Consider the following 16,771-nt stretch of genomic DNA (forward strand, 5'->3'; position numbering starts at 1 on the left):
CCGTTGCCTTTGTTATTTCCTTGGGGAACCAGCCTCGCGTTTCTTGGCACAGGCTTAAAATTTCCATCACCAAATTTCCAGTCCTCTTTCTGGCTGTGATATCCTTTAATTCACAGCAAACAGCACAACAAAGCAAAATGTCGTTCTTAAGTACAGTTTTTCTCCTGGCCTAGCACTCAAGGGGGTTCACACAAGGGCCCCCACCAACTTTCAACCGCTGTCTCTGTCGGCTTCTCTGCACTTCTTTATCTACATATACTGTCCTTTCATACATCTATTCTTTCTGGAAGCCCTTTCTCCCTTTTCTGTCTTGCTATTTCTAGTCCTCTGTATGATCCAGCTCAAAAGTTATTCCTTGTCCCCTCCACCCACGGCCCCTCCACCCCGGTCACACAGAACCAGGATTGTCCCTTCCTTTGTTCTCATAGTGGCTTGCACGTTAGAGGAGGAAGGAAGACTCCATACCCTCAGCAGATGTGCTTGTTCACTGTTTCCCCTGCCCACTTGACCTTCCTGAGGGCAGGTCCCCATTCACCACCACTTCCTAGTGCTGTTCAGTGCCCAGCAGCACAGGTGGGGGCTAGGGAGCCACGACACCTTTACATCAGAGTAATAAAATCAGTGAACCCATGTTTCAGTAATCTGCCTCAGGCTGTGCAGCTTTAAAACACAAAACCCAAAGGGCACAGACCCTCAGGCCCTAGAAGGATTCTGACACCTTCCCCACTAGCCCTCTCCGTGTTGGGGCTGCCGGCGGTACCGGACTCCTTGAGCAGTGTCAAAACCTACAGCATCTTTTACAGAAACCTCCAAGTTCAAAATTGACCCATGAGGGCCCCACCCTGGAAAGGGGCCCGAGGGACCCCCGCACGCTGAGGGGCTGGTGACTCCAGTCCTAGTGGGAGTCGCGACATCAGGCCCTTGGGTGTGTATAGGGGAACCTTTCAACGCATTTCCTCATCTGGGTCTCATGGGGTCTCTACTCTGGGGACAGAGGACTCCCAGCTTGCCTCCGGGGGGTCCTCAGGCCTCCGTGCTGAGCAGACAGGGAACAGGAGAGGCGACGTGAAGGGGCGGAGCAAGACGCTGGGGCCCCTAACCCTGCCAGCCCGGCACCTGAGCCCATCTCTGGTAACTCCCCACCGCACCACAGCGCGCGGCCCTCCTACTGCAAAACTCCATTTGCATCTACAACTGGCAACAGTACTGGGATCGACTGTATTGTTTTTGGTTATTTTAAGTGGCTGTGTCCTTTTATTAACATTTTTATGAATATCTACCTTGTATTATGCACTCTGCTGTGTCTTGGCGATACAGTGACAAGCTAATATATTTCTAAAACCTTGTTAAATAACACGCTTTGAGTTTTTCTCCTCCCCCACCCCAAACACTCACTGTGTTGCTTTTCACTCACATAAGATTAGTAGTCAATTAAAAAAAAAATTTTTTTTTAGACATTATATCCCATCTCCTATTTCTAAATTACATTACTAGGGTCTTCATTCCCCTTAGCAAGTAACTGGATGCTACCTAGTGGCCTGTCCTACCTGTGTGATGGAGGGAAAGCTTCCCACCCCCGGCACGCGGGCAATGCTGGGTGCCCCAAGAGACGCGGCTCCTAGAACACCCAGATCTCCAGGGCGAAGCCCTTGTACAAACACACACTCCAACCCACAGCCCCAGACACCGTGTACCTCCAGGGGGAACTCCGTCTTTCGAGGTGCCTTATACTTGTACATGAAATCCAGCAGGTCTTCCTCCTCATCATCAGAAAAGGCCAATGGGTTTTGGACCTTGTGGGGCTCCCATGCCTTCACACCACCCTCATTCACATCTCCCTCAACCACTTAATGTCCATTTACAATCTACACAGAGGAGACAAAGTACAGTGAGGAGGGGTCAATGTAGAAAGGAGCAGGTGAGGGCAGGCAAGGGCAAGGTTAGGCACACAGCACGAAAAGTCAAGTCTGTTAAGACAACCGAGGCCCCTCTGTCTGAAAAAGCAGCCAGTATCCTCTGGGGACCCTGCCAGGGGATCCCGGAGTGTGAGGGTACAGCAGCGAGGCTGACCACACACTGTGCACAGGAACAAGCACAGGCTTCAGAATCTGCTGATACGCTACAACCGGGACGGGGGGCACCGCTTCCCTGGGAGAAGAAACATGCTGCTTAACTGAGGCGGGTCCAACCCTGCAGCTTAGAGCTCTGACACCACCCCAGAAGATCTGGGGAGGAGGGGGATCTCCTCTACAAAGAGTGACAGTCATTTCAAGAGGAAAAATGCACAGTTTTCTTTATTATACATACAAGCAATGTTGACAGTGCATTACACTTGCATATTCAGCTCCTAGCATTCTTTAAGAGACTCTATGTAAAATGCCAAGCCTCACAGAGAACCTTAGAAAAGCTATGTAGATTTTTCGTTTCAAAGGCCAAGTGTTATAAAAGAAAAGGAGCCTAGTAGGAGGAGAATCTAGTAGTAGCTTTCTTTGAAAATGACAGCAAGATTCCTGTTGTAGTCTGCCTTGACCAATCCCCAGGCAAACTTCCAGAATTAATTCATGTCACTGAAGGCACAGTATTTAAGTGTTCAATGTTGAGTATATTCCATGTCAGCTGGCCAGATGGTCCTATCTTAGTTGAGGTAACATATTTCCTGCCCATATCCAGCCTATCTGACATCCACAGACACATCTTTCTGTACTTTATATAATGTTTTTATCTAGAATCAGAATGCAAAGCCAGGGGGCTCTCGGATCATCTGATCCAATTGCCCCGAGGCCTGCAGATAGAAATCAGAGCTCTTACTCGGACACCCTACCACTGTTTCTAAAAACATAGTCAGCCACCAAATGTGTTCTCTGTATCAAAAGGAGATTCACTAGATTATAAAAGCACCAGGTGTACGTTAAGTAAAACAACTGAATCTTAATCTTGAGCAGTTTCCCCAGTTATTGCTGTCTCCCCAACAACCAGCAGGTGGCAGCACAAGAGCACAGTTGTCTTAACCACAAATTTCAATCTGAATTGTAGGCTCAGAGTGAACTGCTCAGACACCAGCACCTTAGAAAGGGCCAAGCCTGAGATCGTTAACCTTCCCTTAATACTTTTTGTGCGCTCTCCTAGACTGTTTTCTCCCAAACTCTGGGTCTGGGTTATCCCTTGGTCCCTTTGCCTGCCCAAATTAGCTGCACCCTTCAGAGCGTTGAACACGAAGCCTGGCAACTCCAGAGAGCCCTCCCTGAATGCTCTGGCCCTCCCCGGCCTCCCCACTCCCTCACCCTCGTGGTGCTTGGAATCCGAACCGCAGGGCCTGTGCTGAGTGCCCCGTCCTCATGCCAGTCTCTGCCTCAGCCCCACAGAAAGCATCCTCAGCTTGGGAACCGTGGCAGGTCCTCCCTTAGTCCCTCCGTGCACTGACCCCGGGCTGAGCACAGAGTGCCCACCCAGCCACTAAACCAGGGGGAACACCGACATCATCTCAGGGAGCTCAGCTCTTCTCCCAAATCAGGACCCTATATCCACCCACAAGGAGTGTCCTTCTGGGCACAGACATCTCCTGCCTGAGGGAGGGAAAAAGGACAAAAGGCCTCAGCCAGAGCAGGCACTGCAGCAGCAGCCTGACCAGCCCCGTCCCAGCCCGAAGCCCTGCATCCTGGCAGCAGGCCTGGGCACTGGTTTGCGTCCGTGCCTCTGCACGTGCAGTTGCCTCTTAATCCAGGCCCAGGGCTTCCCTGGTACTGCTCACTCGGAGGGCAGTCCAGAGTAAAGACTAGATCCTCCGGCACATGGCAAATCGGCCTGCTCACCAGGCTGGAACCACTGAGGCTGAGCAATGAACTCCCCCTTTACCACGATGGTAACAACAGCAACAACAACAACTACCACCAGCACCACTGTCTCAGGACTGAAACCAAAATGGCTGTGAGTGTGTTCTCCACTGCCCACTTGAGCACAGATTACAGGGTAGAAAGAAGTAACCCTCTGGCCCACTAGGAGTGACAGGTCAAGGAGAACCAAGATATCCAGGCAGGAATAGAAAACAAGTGCTCAACTCAACAGAGGGCGGGAGCCAAGGAGGCCAGTGTGGGCAGCGTGGGGGCCAGAGGTGGCCTCAAATGGAAGCAACAGAGATCCTACCAAAAAGAGAAGAACCCTGCTGATCGCTGTCCACTGAGCGTTTCTGCCAAGAATGTTGTTTGCAATATCCTGCTTTACTCTCAGGACCCGAGAGAATAAACACTCCGGACAAGCTGAGCCTCGGGGCCTCTGGTTGGCAACCGTGTTGTGACACTGAATCTTGTCACTGTTTTTCCCTCTTTGCACGGGCTGCCAGGACACCAGCCTCCTGCAGAGTTGCTATCACAGAGCCCAAGGCTGGGGGCCTCTAGGGAAGGACAGGGCTCCCTCTTGTTGTCCACAGCAGGGGCGTGAGCGTGTGGCCTGGGCTGACATTCTGTGTCGGCAAACATGTCAGCAGGACTACAGCAGGCTGGGAAGCAGCTCCACCTCTTCTCTCACGGGGTGGCGGGGGCGGGGGGGTGGTGGACACTGGCAGAGACTCCCAGCCCTTTCAGATCCATCAGCACAGAGCCCGGGGCACCCCCGCCCTGGCAGGCAGCAGAACAAGCCCAAGGTTAGCAAACACATCCCACACAGCACACGTGAGTGGGAGCATTAAAGGAAGTCAGCAAACGTGTGGAGACGAACATGCCGGTCTGGAACTTACATCCATGTCCAACAGCCACCGAGGAGAAAGAAAAGAATATTCTGTTAGGGCAGGATCTCTGGAGATGAAACACACACCTATGGGAACACGCATGCACGCTCACACATACATGCACACACACACTCCCCTCCCCAGCTAGGAACCTTGGACAGCTCCTCCTGCCGGCAGAGGAAACACTGTCCAGGCCACGCTCAGGGAAATGCCACCTTCCCCCACTCCCCAACTGAGAGGGTAAATAGGGACGACCCTGCTTTTTAAAATGCTATTCCACATACTTGATTTTTAAAAAGAAAAAGAAAAAAAAATCCATCTCTATGACTCACTCCAAGCAGCATTACAGTTTTCAGTTCTATATTACATCAAGGTAAGTAGAGAGAAAAGATGGGAGGAAAGGAAGGCAGGGACAGGAGAGAGACCAGAAACAGAGAGAGAGAGAGAGAGAGGCAGGGAACAATAGGGACTCCTCTGAGAGAGGGGCGGGAATGGAGCAGAAGTGGGGAGAAAGTGTTCTCCTGTAATCTGAGATGCAGATGAAAATCAGTTCTGGTGACTAGGAGGGCCCTCGGACCAACATATCTGTGACCCCTGAAATCCTCTCTCAAGACATCCCCACCTGAGAGTTGGCCTCCAGCTCCAGTTGCAAAACAAGCCTCCCCACCATCTGCTGACACTTCATGCCCAGCACCCTTCACTGCAGAGCTGGCCAGAGCTGTGAGAGCCCAGGGACATGCAGCCCAGCCCCTCTGTGTTCGAGAGGAGAGGCTGAGGCCTGGGCGTGGAGGGGCTTCCCTGTGGTCACAGAGGGAGTGGGGAGAAGAGTCATCAGCTGGTTCCTTGCGAGCACACTTCAGGGGGCGAGTAGAACTCTGGGGCGTTGGGTATTGAGAGGGGCCGAAAAAGGAAGGGCGGGGCAGAGGCTCCCAGGTCACACCCTGAGCAGGGCCACGCCCACCTGGGGGGTCCTCTGAGCCCCACCTGCTGCTACGTGCCGTGTCCCCAAAGCTCCCTCGGACAGTAACTCTACTAAGTTCCTACAATCAACTGCCACTGTATTTGGGTGCCCTGGAAATGCAGCCCCTGATTATGAAAGCAGCCAGGGCTTCCCAGAGAGCAGCACAGAGCAGTCCCCAAGAGGAAAAACAGAACAGAAGGCAGCTTTACTCTCCCTGGTCCCCTAAGTCACGATGTGTCAGAATTAGAGGCTTTCTGAATGGCTCACAGAATTTACACTCAAAATTTTATCGTTGCATCATTGTTTTCTGGGAACTACTACCTCCACCAGGCCCAAGATTAGCCCGAGTGCTGGAAGCTGCTGGGTGCAGACCATCCCTCCCTCCCATCCTTCCTGTGAGAGATAATCAGCAGATAACATCATATTAGTTTTCAGTGCACAACATATATTATATCCCTCCTGCATCTGATGTGGACCAGGAGGCCCCCAGGGGACACATGGCCAGTCGGAATCATAACCAGGGGAGCAGGATGGTCTCCCTCCACTGTCCCCAGCTCACAAATCCTGTCGGTTCACAATGGGCTTATGGCCTTCGAACCCCCAAGTCTTCTACAGGCCTTAAAAGTTCTTGGCATTGAGAAACCTTAAAAATGAAGACACAGAGAAAACATGACTCTTCTTATGACACAGCTTCAGGTCCTCCTGCCCGCCATGATGTGGGCGGGACGGCCCCTGCCTCAGCTGCGTCGGTGGGGGCTGGGGGGGGTGCCCAGGCGGTAAGGGCCCTGTGCGTGCCTCCCCGCCCTCACCCCAGCGGGCAGCTGCGGGCCAGGTGGCGCCATGGGGGTGGAAGCAGGGAGCTGGGCTGGCCCAGCACTAGAGCGAGTCCCTCGAGTGTCTAGTTAAGGTGAAGGAAACCGCAGGAGCAGGTCAAGAGAGGGCAGCACGGCCAACCGCGGGTGGCCACGGCCCACCAAGCCCACGCTCACACCCAGGAGGGCAGCGGCCGGCACCCCCATGCAGGACCAGGAGAGCGCAGGCCGCCCCCTCTCCCTGAGGTTCCCCAGCTGCTCTGGGTTACAGCCACGCCATCCTCCTTCCAGGCGCCCTTTCACAGCCGTTTTCCCAACAGCACAGTTAAGGCGGGAAGCGGGGATCTTGATCTCTATTTCAAGGTGAGGAAACTGAGGCTCTGAGTGGTTAGGCGGTTCACACATGGGGACTCAGGTAGTAAGTGGCAAAGCAGGACCAGGGCTCCCTTGGGGGCAGCAGGACCAACACCCCTGGGGGCTGCAGGGCTTCGCACGTCAGAGGCCCTGGGCGAGCTCCTGCGCCCTCGCCCCAGAGCACAAGGACCCAGGACCCTGTGGTGGTGGTAAAAACCCCTGCACATTCTTTGACACTTCTCCCTTCAAGAAGTAAAGATTAATTCCCCTCCCCTTGAGTGTGGGCTGAACTCAGTGACTCATCTCCAGCAAAGAGAACGAGGCAGAAGTGGTGGTGTGCAAGTCCAAAGACTAGGCCCGAACGGGTTCCACGACTTCTGCATTCATGTTCATTCTCTCCCCTCCTCTCTCTCTCTCCAGTCACTCTGGGTAAAGGCAGCTGCCATGTTTAAGGACACTCAAGCAGCCCTAGAAAGGCCCATGTGGTAAGGAACTGAGGCCTCCAGCCAGTAGCCACGAAAGAGCCATCTTGGGAGCAGATCCTCTAGCCTCCGCCTAGCCTTCAGATGGCTGCAGCCCTGGCCGACACCTCAACTACCCTGTGCCAGTGCCACCCAGTTAAGCTGCCCCCAAAGTTCTCACCTGCAGACACTATAAGATAATACATTTGCTATTTTAAGAGGTTAACCTCCTGCTGCTGGAAGGGAGCCCCAAGGTCAGGTGCCAGCCCATGGTTAGAACCTCCTCCAGAGGCGAGAGTCCAGCGCGCTGCAGAGGCTGGCTGCTTACTCACCTTTCCTGGTCCTGCAGGTAGAGCAGCAGGTACACACTGTGGGGATGGGGGGGCACCATCAGTGATAGCCCCCTCTTGACAGGAACCAGCCCCAGGCAAACAGGGAGGCCCAGGAGGAATGTGGGGATCTCAGTGTGTTCAATATAGGGGTCCCCTGGATGTGGGTCTCTATAGAGACACTAAGGTAGGGGAGGGGATCATTCCAGATTCAGCTTCCTCTTGGATGCTAGCAAATGCCCTTGCTGGCCACAAAGGTTAGTTCTTGTACCCTGCAGCCCTGGGGAGGGCGGGGGTTGGGGTCAAAATTTCCTCTGGGAAATAGCTCCACCCATCCCTGCCCACGTGCCCTTCCTTCCTTCACCTTCCAGTGCAGAAGGACCTCTCATGAACCCACAGACTGACCGCTGACCCCCAAAGCTCTTAGTGCCCTAGCCACTTGGTTGAAGGCCTAACATGCTGCTTTGCACACCCCGTTGGTTTGGATGTACATCCAGGCCTTGGGTGGGTGCTTGCTAAAGACATGCTAGGTGTCTCCAAGTTCATGGAAGGCAAGGATCATTCTTTCAGCTCCCTTTGTACCCCTTCATGGGGTCCAGCATCTTTCAACAGATGATGTCTGACAAAATATTTTGCAGTTTATTCTGTAAGAAGGGCAATGTGTTCTTGCAAACTTCATATTGCTATTTTGACAATGGGTTTATATTTTTATTTTACATAACTTGTTACATAGTATTCCATTCAGTTTTGTACTTTTTTCATTAGGCATCATGTTTTCAAGATCTACACTGGAACTACTGCATCCAGTGGCTGCATGCAATTGCGTGGGGTGCAGCCACCACCTCTTACCTGTCTTCCCCCAGGTTACCTTTAACGCCTGCTACCTGTCCAGGGTTTGCAAATTGTTTGCTCTCCTTACAACCCTAAGATGTGGGCTGAGCAGGGATTATTTTGCTCTTTTTCAGAGGAGAAAGCGTAAGGGGATTCAGCTCATCTTCTGTGCCAAGGCCAAATCATCTGGCTTCCTCAGTGACTTCCTGAGAAAGGTTCTGAGGCTCCACCTAGGCCCAGTGGGAACAAGAATGGCGACTGCTGAGCGACACGTGCCTCTCAGGGTTGCGTGTGCTGTCTCTGCATGGGTCCAGTGCCACCCAGACAGGATGGAGGATGGAAGCCCAGACTTGGGGCCCCTTCTCCTACCCAACCATACCTGGTGTCCAGGGCCCACATGCCTGGTGTCCAGGGTGGCGGGAAGGAATGCCAGCCCTGTGTGGCTGGGCCTACTTCCAGGGAATCCTCCCAGACACCCCACCCCTCAACTCAGGGATTATGAGAGCCCCAGATCTGGGTGCTTGTGCCCTATGCTCAGGCCTTGGACCGTCTTTCACCCTGTTTTTCTTTCTGAGATCATTTTTATTTTAGGTCCCAGAACAGCTCGGCCAGCACCTCCATTCCCTGGCCCTGAGACCACCGGCGCTGAGGCCCAGGGCAGGCAGTGAGGAGAGCAGAGTTATGCTGCAGCGTGGGGGTTCTCTGGTTCTCGACCGAGCGCCACCAGCCTGGCCCGCAACCTGAGCGGCCCCGCCGCCTCCTTGGGGCGTGTCAGAGGGCACCACTGCTGATGGGGTGGCAGGGCCAACGCCACACAAACCGTCCCAGACTCTCTTCTGCCTGGTGCTGGCCTGGGGACATGTTCAAAGCCCAAGAGGAAGCTCCCATGCCCTTTTAGCTCCCACCAGACTCCTCACCCTGCCAGTTCTAAGGCCGCCCTGAATAATCCACCAAGGTGAGGTCCTCTGTGGCCCTGGCACAGTGCAAGGCCTCTCTGAGCCCTCTTCCTCCACTTGGTTCACCTCTATGACAGCACAGAATCTAAGAGGGAAAGGCACTGTGGGGCCCCCTAGGCCCACTTCTTAGCCAAACCAGGAATCCCTTCCTAGAGTCTTGGTACCAGACCATTCAACTTTGGTTTGAGCCCTTCCAGTGACAGGGATCTCACTACCTCGCAAGGCAGCCCATTTCTCTTCTGCACACTCTCACATATAAATTGCTCTCGTAGGTGAATTAAACAACAGCTCAACACGAACAATAGGAGATACGAGAGTGCCAGAAATGAGCCTAAGCACTATTACATAGATTATTTCATTTGAATCTTCATAGCAACCCCACAAATGGGAATCGTCATTCCTCATGGACAGAGAAGGAAGCTGGGGTGCAAGACAGGAAATTCCTTGCCCAGGTCACACAGCCAATAAGCAGTTCCCCTTTGGAACTTTACCCCGCCGGCTCTGCTCTGCCTTCTGAGTCTCAGGGAACTGAAGCTCTTTTTCCTTCCAAATGACAGCTTGCACTGGAGGCTCAGTAGCTGATGAGCCACTCGGGGGTGGAGGCGGTACCTAACCCCATTTCACCTATTTCTGGGATTGTACCCAGCAGGTCAGCAGCTCAGATGCTCAAGGAAACCTGGATGGTCCACGGGTGAGTGGACACAGGGCCCAGGATCAGGAGGCTACAGAAGCCCCCCACCAGCCGTGACCGCGGTGGCAGTTCCCCTCCCCAGGCCTTTGTCTCTAAGTCGGTAAAATGAGAGGATTGGACTAAATGATTCCTGAGGTCCCTTTCTGCCTGGCCTCTGGGGAGTCCATTCTAAGCTGTCCTGGGAGGGGTTCCCCAGGAGATAACCTCCCGCCATGGCCAAGCCCTCACCTCCCCAGCCCTGGCCAGAGTTAAAACTTCTTCTTTCCAACAGAAAAGCCACCGTTTTCAAACCCGGGGCCGGTGAGAGGGGTTGGCCCTGACCTGGCTGTGCGCTGTCCCGCCTCCCTGGAGGGGCCATGAGCAGCATTCCCGGTGGCCATCGGGCTCCTTCTTTCCCAGCCACATCTAAGATGCCCAAACGTCTGCAGGGTCCCTGGGCTCTGGCTAAGGTGCTACCTGCAGGCTGCTCCCCAGTCAGGGTCCAGGTGGCCTGGGGGTCCCTGTTTGTACACTTAAGGGCAGGGCAACCAGCAGGCACACATTATAGGCACATATTCCAGAAGAGTTACCCAATTCCCACACTGAGGCTCAATTTCCCACCAAGGGTGAGGGTAGAGGTGGCAATCAAGAACTGTCTCCTGCACCCCCTTTACCGTCAGCACTCTGCTGGTGGTGGCGGTGCTCAGCCCGAGAGCCAAGGTCCCTGTATCTCCCCAAGGAATGGTCTGCGACACAGTGAGTCCCAGCCCAGCTCCCTGCCCCCAACCCACGCCCGTAGCCTCCACAAGCCTGAAACCCACTGATGGGCTGGATGTGGGCGGGCCCCAAGCACGGATGCACACAGCCGGGTCTCGGCCAGACCTAATGAATCTCCGCAGATGGACCCAGGACTCTGCAAGGCCCGCAGATCAATACCAGTACCGGCGACCTCTGGACAGGAGTTTGACCACCAGAGGCAGACCTCAGAGACAGAGGCGCGGTTTCCGAAAGCCCACAGAGGAATTCAACCTCGGAGCCAGCGCCCCCCTGGCATGTGGTGGCTGAACTGCACGTGGCAAATGGGGGATCAGAGGGGGGAGGACAGGGTAGAGTGAGAGAGGTACAGGAAACAACCGTGCAGGGAAAAGGGACCACGAGAGCCAGGGGCCGCTCAGGTGCTCAGGCAGGGAAGGCCCTCCTGGCGGGGGGGGGGGGGGGGGGGCGGGGGCAGAGAGGACGAGGACAGAGAGAGCTGCCTGGCCCAGTCCAGCTGTGCCTGTTGTCTCTGACTTGGGTCCAGGCACTATGACCCAACCACCCCAGACAATCAGACGAAGGAGAGGGGACCCTTTGGTGCAGGTGACCTAAAGTTGCCCCCCGGTTGGAGTCCACAGGCCAGCTTCCTGTCCTGGCCTGAGTGGTGCTCTGCCCCTTGGCTGGCCTGGCGTGGTGACTGTCTGTGTTGGTCAAGTCTGTGGGGCAAGGACCAGGTTACAGGCACACACTGGACTGGGCCCCCTCCGTGAAAGTGAGACCTACCAGGTAAAACGGGGAAGAAGTGAAATGTCACCTACCTGAGCTGCCAGCGCTTTCAGAAGCACTCCGGGACATCTTAGGCTGGCCGTGCTTACCGCTGGCCCGCCCAGACCCCGGTGGTGGGGGGCCTGAGGGCACAGGGGCACCGTCTCCCCTGATGGTGGTGAGGTCCTGCATGCTGAAGCTCCGGAGTCTCTCTGATAAGGCACCCTGTCCCTGCATACAACAGAGGAGGGGGCACACATCAGTGACCCTACCCACAGACCATGGGCAGTAGTGGGGGCAGGCAAACAAAGGTCAACAGGAAGCTCTGACAGTCAGCAAGGTGGAAATCAAGACCTGGAAGGATCCTGCAGGGGGTCAGGTGCCCAGGGCACTTGCTGGAAACACTGAGGGTCAAGATCTGGAATATTCCAGGGCCTCCTGTGGGGCTCAGCAATTGTTCCTCTGGCTCCCAGCTCCTTCCTCCCCTTCAGATGCCTCTAGATGATGAGCTCAAGCCTCAGGCAGACCCAGGGCCAAGGACATGACCGTGGCCTGCAGTTCTGCCCTGCAGGGGTTGTCTGCTGCTTCTCTGGCTTTACATAAATAAAAAACCTTATATAGCTGCATTTTTCTCAGATCCCAGCACACAGGAATCGGTCAGAAAATCAAAACCTAATAATGTACATGCTCAGTCCTTCCTCTTTTCAAAGGATATGAAATAAAGACAGTATTTCTAAATCCATGACAACAGCGATTTCTTTTATCTGCTCACGTCACTATGGAGCACATTCGCTCCCACTGCTGCACTTGAGCTTCATAAAATACCCGCCGGGAATGAGTCAGGGAGGAAAATATGATGTTAAGAAAAAACCCTGCTGGCTGTAACCATTTCATACTCTGAAGGGGCCACAGAATTCCTCTCAGGGGGAAGCTGTTCTTTTGTTTAGGAAGCAAGACTGGCCCAATACAGTTCTGAAAGGGAAGGTCCTCGCTGTCTGGATGCGAGAGATCTATCTGATCTATCTGCGTCACAGTGAAAGGACCGCCCTGAGGGCGCAGGGGCAGAGCTGCAGTGAGCCTCGGGGCTGCGAGGGGGGCTGCTGGGGGCCGGCTGGTAGGAAACTGGGGTTGTTGAGAACTGGATTGGGGTTTGAACGCAAGGTACTAGGCAGGTAACCCCCAGGCAGATCAGTGAACACTGGGTATCCTTAGAAATACTGGCGGGCGTCAGACTTCCCACTGGTACGTGGGAGGGTGCGGAATGAAGGCATGGGGGCATTTTATTTGCATATGAGGAAAGAGTGGTTCCAGGGGGCTGGGGGGGCCTGAACGATAAGGCACAGCAAACAAAACAGAAACAAATCAGCACAAAATCACTGAGAACAGCTAACAAGAGCGCCCTGGGCTGGGGCTGTGGGGGGCTGATGAAACGCACGAGCTTTGTAAGAGGCTTTTAGAGATGGCAGAAGGGTCTGGGGAACGTCTTCATTTTCCTTATTTTAAAAAATAGTAATGAAAACGGGCCACGACGCCGCAGCAGTTCGCTGCAGTGGCCCTCGTGAGAGAGCCAGGGAGACGGGGCGCACCCACAGCGCGAGCTCCTGGGGGAGCGGAAACGGCAGGGGCTTGCAGGCAAGTTCAGCAGAAATGTCTGAATAAAAGAGATGCGCTAAAATATGAAAAAATAAGTTCTCCACCTGCCAACGATATAAAAACTGCCTCCGAGAAACCAGTAACAACCAAAAGAAAACTATTTAAGTAAGCAAATGAATACAATTAGAATTACAAACCCAGGCAAAGGGATTTGGGAGGACGCGATGTGAAAAAAGACAGAGGTCGCCCTCATTGCCACAGACGCTGCCCTGGAACCACGGTGGGCGAGGGGCCTGAGGCTTCACCTTCGGGACACTAACGGCTGGGCGGCCTTTGCCAAGAGCACGAGGGCAGGACCAGCGTAATCCCCTCCAAGTCTCTCAGCCACAGATCCGTGGTTTTGTACCCAGACACATTCTAGATACCTAGAGTTTAGGAGAAATTAGATGACCAAAGCACAAAAACTGATTCTGAAAAAAAGAGAGAAAATATCTGATAATTATAAGGGAGTAATTCAATGTTAGGCTAACATTCAGGAAAACCACTCATGATTCGCTTGTTTATTCATCCTCCCGTTTATCCATTTTTCTGATCAACAATTTTTTATCAAGAACTTTCCTATCAAGGGCAAGACACTGTGCTAGGTATTATTAGGAAATACTAAAAACAGCTTGATTTCTGACAAAATGTAGAAAGACAAATGTACAAATAACACAAAAGTGCCATGCCAGAGGCTACAGTGCAGATTAAGAACAACAGTTCTAGTCACACCTGGATTCAAATTTCAGTCTGATCACCAACAGCGGGGTGACTTTAACCTCTCTCCACCTCATCCCTCTCCTCTGCAGAAAAGCTTCCACGTGGCAGGACGGTGGTGAGGAGTAAAAGAGATTATGCCCGTAAAAGATATGCATGATAAAGCCCAATGCACAGCACATGTGCAAAAAAATGTCAGCTGCAATGATAACTGTTGTTGCTGCCGAAGACACATTAACTTGCTATTGAAATAAAAAGAAAAAAAAAAAGAGAGACTACATCTGGCCAAAAGAACCAGGAAGGTTTTCATGGTCTCAAGCCTGAATAAATGATCAGGAACTAATGCCATCCGGGTGTCTGCCAGCTCTTGCAAATGCCCAGCAGGATGTCTGAGAGCCAGTGGGAGCAGGCGGCACACGCGCCCATTTCAGCAGAGCCCTCCTTCCGCTCCCAGAAGCCAGCCCGCCCAGCTCCAGTATCACGGGCATCACAGAGGCTGGAAGCAGCAGAGGTTAGGAAAGAGAAGGAGGAGATAATGGCTTGGTATCAACCTAGTCCTGTCTCAGAGGAATTCACAGTGGCAGGGATACAAGGCTCTTGCAAACAAATTAGCTGTACGCATTCAAGGAATCTCAGGTGGTCAAAATCAATGTTTCTCTCACTTGTAAACTTCTCAGGCCTCCTCTGTCTCTCCTCAAAACCCCATTTCTATCCACTCCCCACAAATGCCACCCCACTCCCACAGTGCCACTTCAGCTCTGCTCTAGAAAACATCCATTTTGGTTTTTATCTTGTTGATTTTAGAGAAAGAGCAGAAGTCGGGGAAGAGAGGGGCAGGGAAGAAAAAGAGAGAGACATCGATTTGTTGTTCCACATATTTACGCATTCATTGGCTGATTCTTGTATGTGCCCTGACCAGGGATCGAACCTGCAGCCTTGGCGTACTGGACAATGCTCTAACCAACTGAGCTACCTAGAGAAGGTGAGAACCTTCATTTTTTGTTGTTGTTGTTTTTACCCTGGAAACAAGCAAAATTAGATTTCCTATTTTAATAAATTTTCTAAGTTTGGAAAAAGCTTAATACCATATTCCCCATAATTCAATGAGCCACATTACCATACCAGAAGCTTTGAGAGATCCTATAGTATTTTGTGTTAACTCAGTGCACCCCAAATGTATTTGACTATAGTGGGAGAGACTGTTAGTTGACCATCCAAAAGTCGTTCCCGGCACCATTCTTGAAATGATGAGAAAAAACAGACTTCCCAACTCCCCTGTAGCTACGGCCATGTAATGCAGTCCTGGCCAATGGGAGGCGAGGGAGACCTGATGGCTGGGGAAGGTATTTTCCTGACATGCAAGGGAAAGGCCTGGCCCTGCTGCCTGCTTCCGCCTTCGAGTGCGGCAGAACCGCCGTCTTGTGACTAGGAGACTCTCCGAGACTTGCACCCAGAGCCTAGGCATCACTAAGTCAAGGGATCATGATGGCACTCACTCCCAGACTCTTGTAAATGATTTCCAGGAATTCTAAGACAGCTTCTCATCTCTGAAATTGGGGCAGGTCTTGCCATTGCTGTTGCCCTGACATCTGTCAGGCCTACCTATAAAAGCTCTTGGTTCTCACTCGCCATGGCGTGACTGAACTGAAACCCGAGTGTTCAATTAACAAACCAATTAAGAACCACTTAAAGAAGGAATGAGTCCAGGTTGTCTAAAACACATTTCATGACACTGCCTGGTAAGATCAGGAAAGGGGCAGCATCTGAACTAGCAGAATGGGTATGGGAAGCACTGAAATCCCAGGGTCAACAGCTCTGAACACCAGCGCTCTGGGAGGCACAGAGAGCGATGCAGCGCGGCTGTAAATTGGTTCCCATGAGCTGAGCTGGAAAGTGATTCAGGAGAGTAAGACTCAGAAAACGTAGTGAGGTTAGGGAAGACCTCAGCCAATTTCTTGTGTTTGTATGTTCCTTTCAGTGTGTATACAAAAGTGGCACACAGAAAAATCTATATCTAAACAAGGCTGAGCCATTTTAATAAGAAGTAAAAATTCTGAGTGAAAAAGCATTATGTCCTAATTTAATTGGTACTATTTGCTTCCTTAGCAGTACATACGAGAATGATGTGTCTTAGAAACCACAGCACTTTAGAGTCAACGCAGCATGGCCGCACTTCCCAGAGAAGCTTCCTCTAACCACCTCAGCTCCCAGCCGCATGCTCTCAGCGCAGTCTGTACTTATTTGTTGTACTCCAGACAACCCTACTTAACTTTGGCATTGTTGGTTTGCCTTCCCCTCCAGATTGTTTATTTACTGTTGCAGCCTTGGCATCTGCCACTCTGCCCAATGCACATTAGGGGTCAAGGAGCTGAATGAATGAACATACAGCCATTTATTGAGCAAACCCCCGAGTAAAGAACAACCGCAGGAAATCCCCACCCCGACCCCAATGCATCAGCCAGCGTCCCAGAACTGGAGGAGCATCCTACTAACCGGGAGTTGGGCTTTGTCTACGAGGAATGTATGACAGACGCCAGAGGTCTGGAGGCACAGGACAGGGCACACATGAGAGGCACGGCATCTGGAGAAGACTGAATTTGACCTGACCCTGGAGGACTTTGGATGGTGGGGGCAAGGAGGGAAAATGGGGACTAGGTGGAAAGAGGAGTGTATCTCTTAGGAGCTGTCACCACTCAGCGCTGCCACTTCATTCCACCCCAGATGAGGTCTTTGAAGTTGTCTCCCAAGGAGATGGGGATCCAAACTGTACTGTGTTAATGGCCAAGTGAAGGGATTAGTGCAAGGCC

At 52.6% G+C, this 16,771-nt stretch overlaps 1 protein-coding gene across 5 annotated transcripts in view; it reads right to left on the reverse strand.

Annotated features, from left to right (window-relative positions):
- REEP1 (receptor accessory protein 1) overlaps positions 1–16,771 on the reverse strand; it is a 100,054-nt gene that overhangs the window by 2,357 nt on the left and 80,926 nt on the right. For 3 of the 5 annotated variants that reach the window (XM_054577679.1, XM_054577678.1, XM_054577676.1), the window contains 3 exons: positions 11,669–11,846; positions 7,641–7,676; positions 1,695–1,846 (listed from right to left, as the gene is read on the reverse strand). In XM_054577679.1, the coding sequence (XP_054433654.1) occupies positions 1,695–1,846; positions 7,641–7,676; positions 11,669–11,846 (366 nt within the window). The remainder of the gene's footprint in view (positions 1–1,694; positions 1,847–7,640; positions 7,677–11,668; positions 11,847–16,771) is intronic. The other 2 variants (XM_054577680.1, XM_054577677.1) reach the window with 1 other exon arrangement.

This window comes from Pteronotus mesoamericanus, unplaced genomic scaffold, assembly GCF_021234165.1.
Source record: "Pteronotus mesoamericanus isolate MK-2021 breed Mesoamerican mustached bat unplaced genomic scaffold, CSHL_Meso_final contig_44, whole genome shotgun sequence".
Lineage (NCBI taxonomy): Eukaryota > Metazoa > Chordata > Mammalia > Chiroptera > Mormoopidae > Pteronotus > Pteronotus mesoamericanus.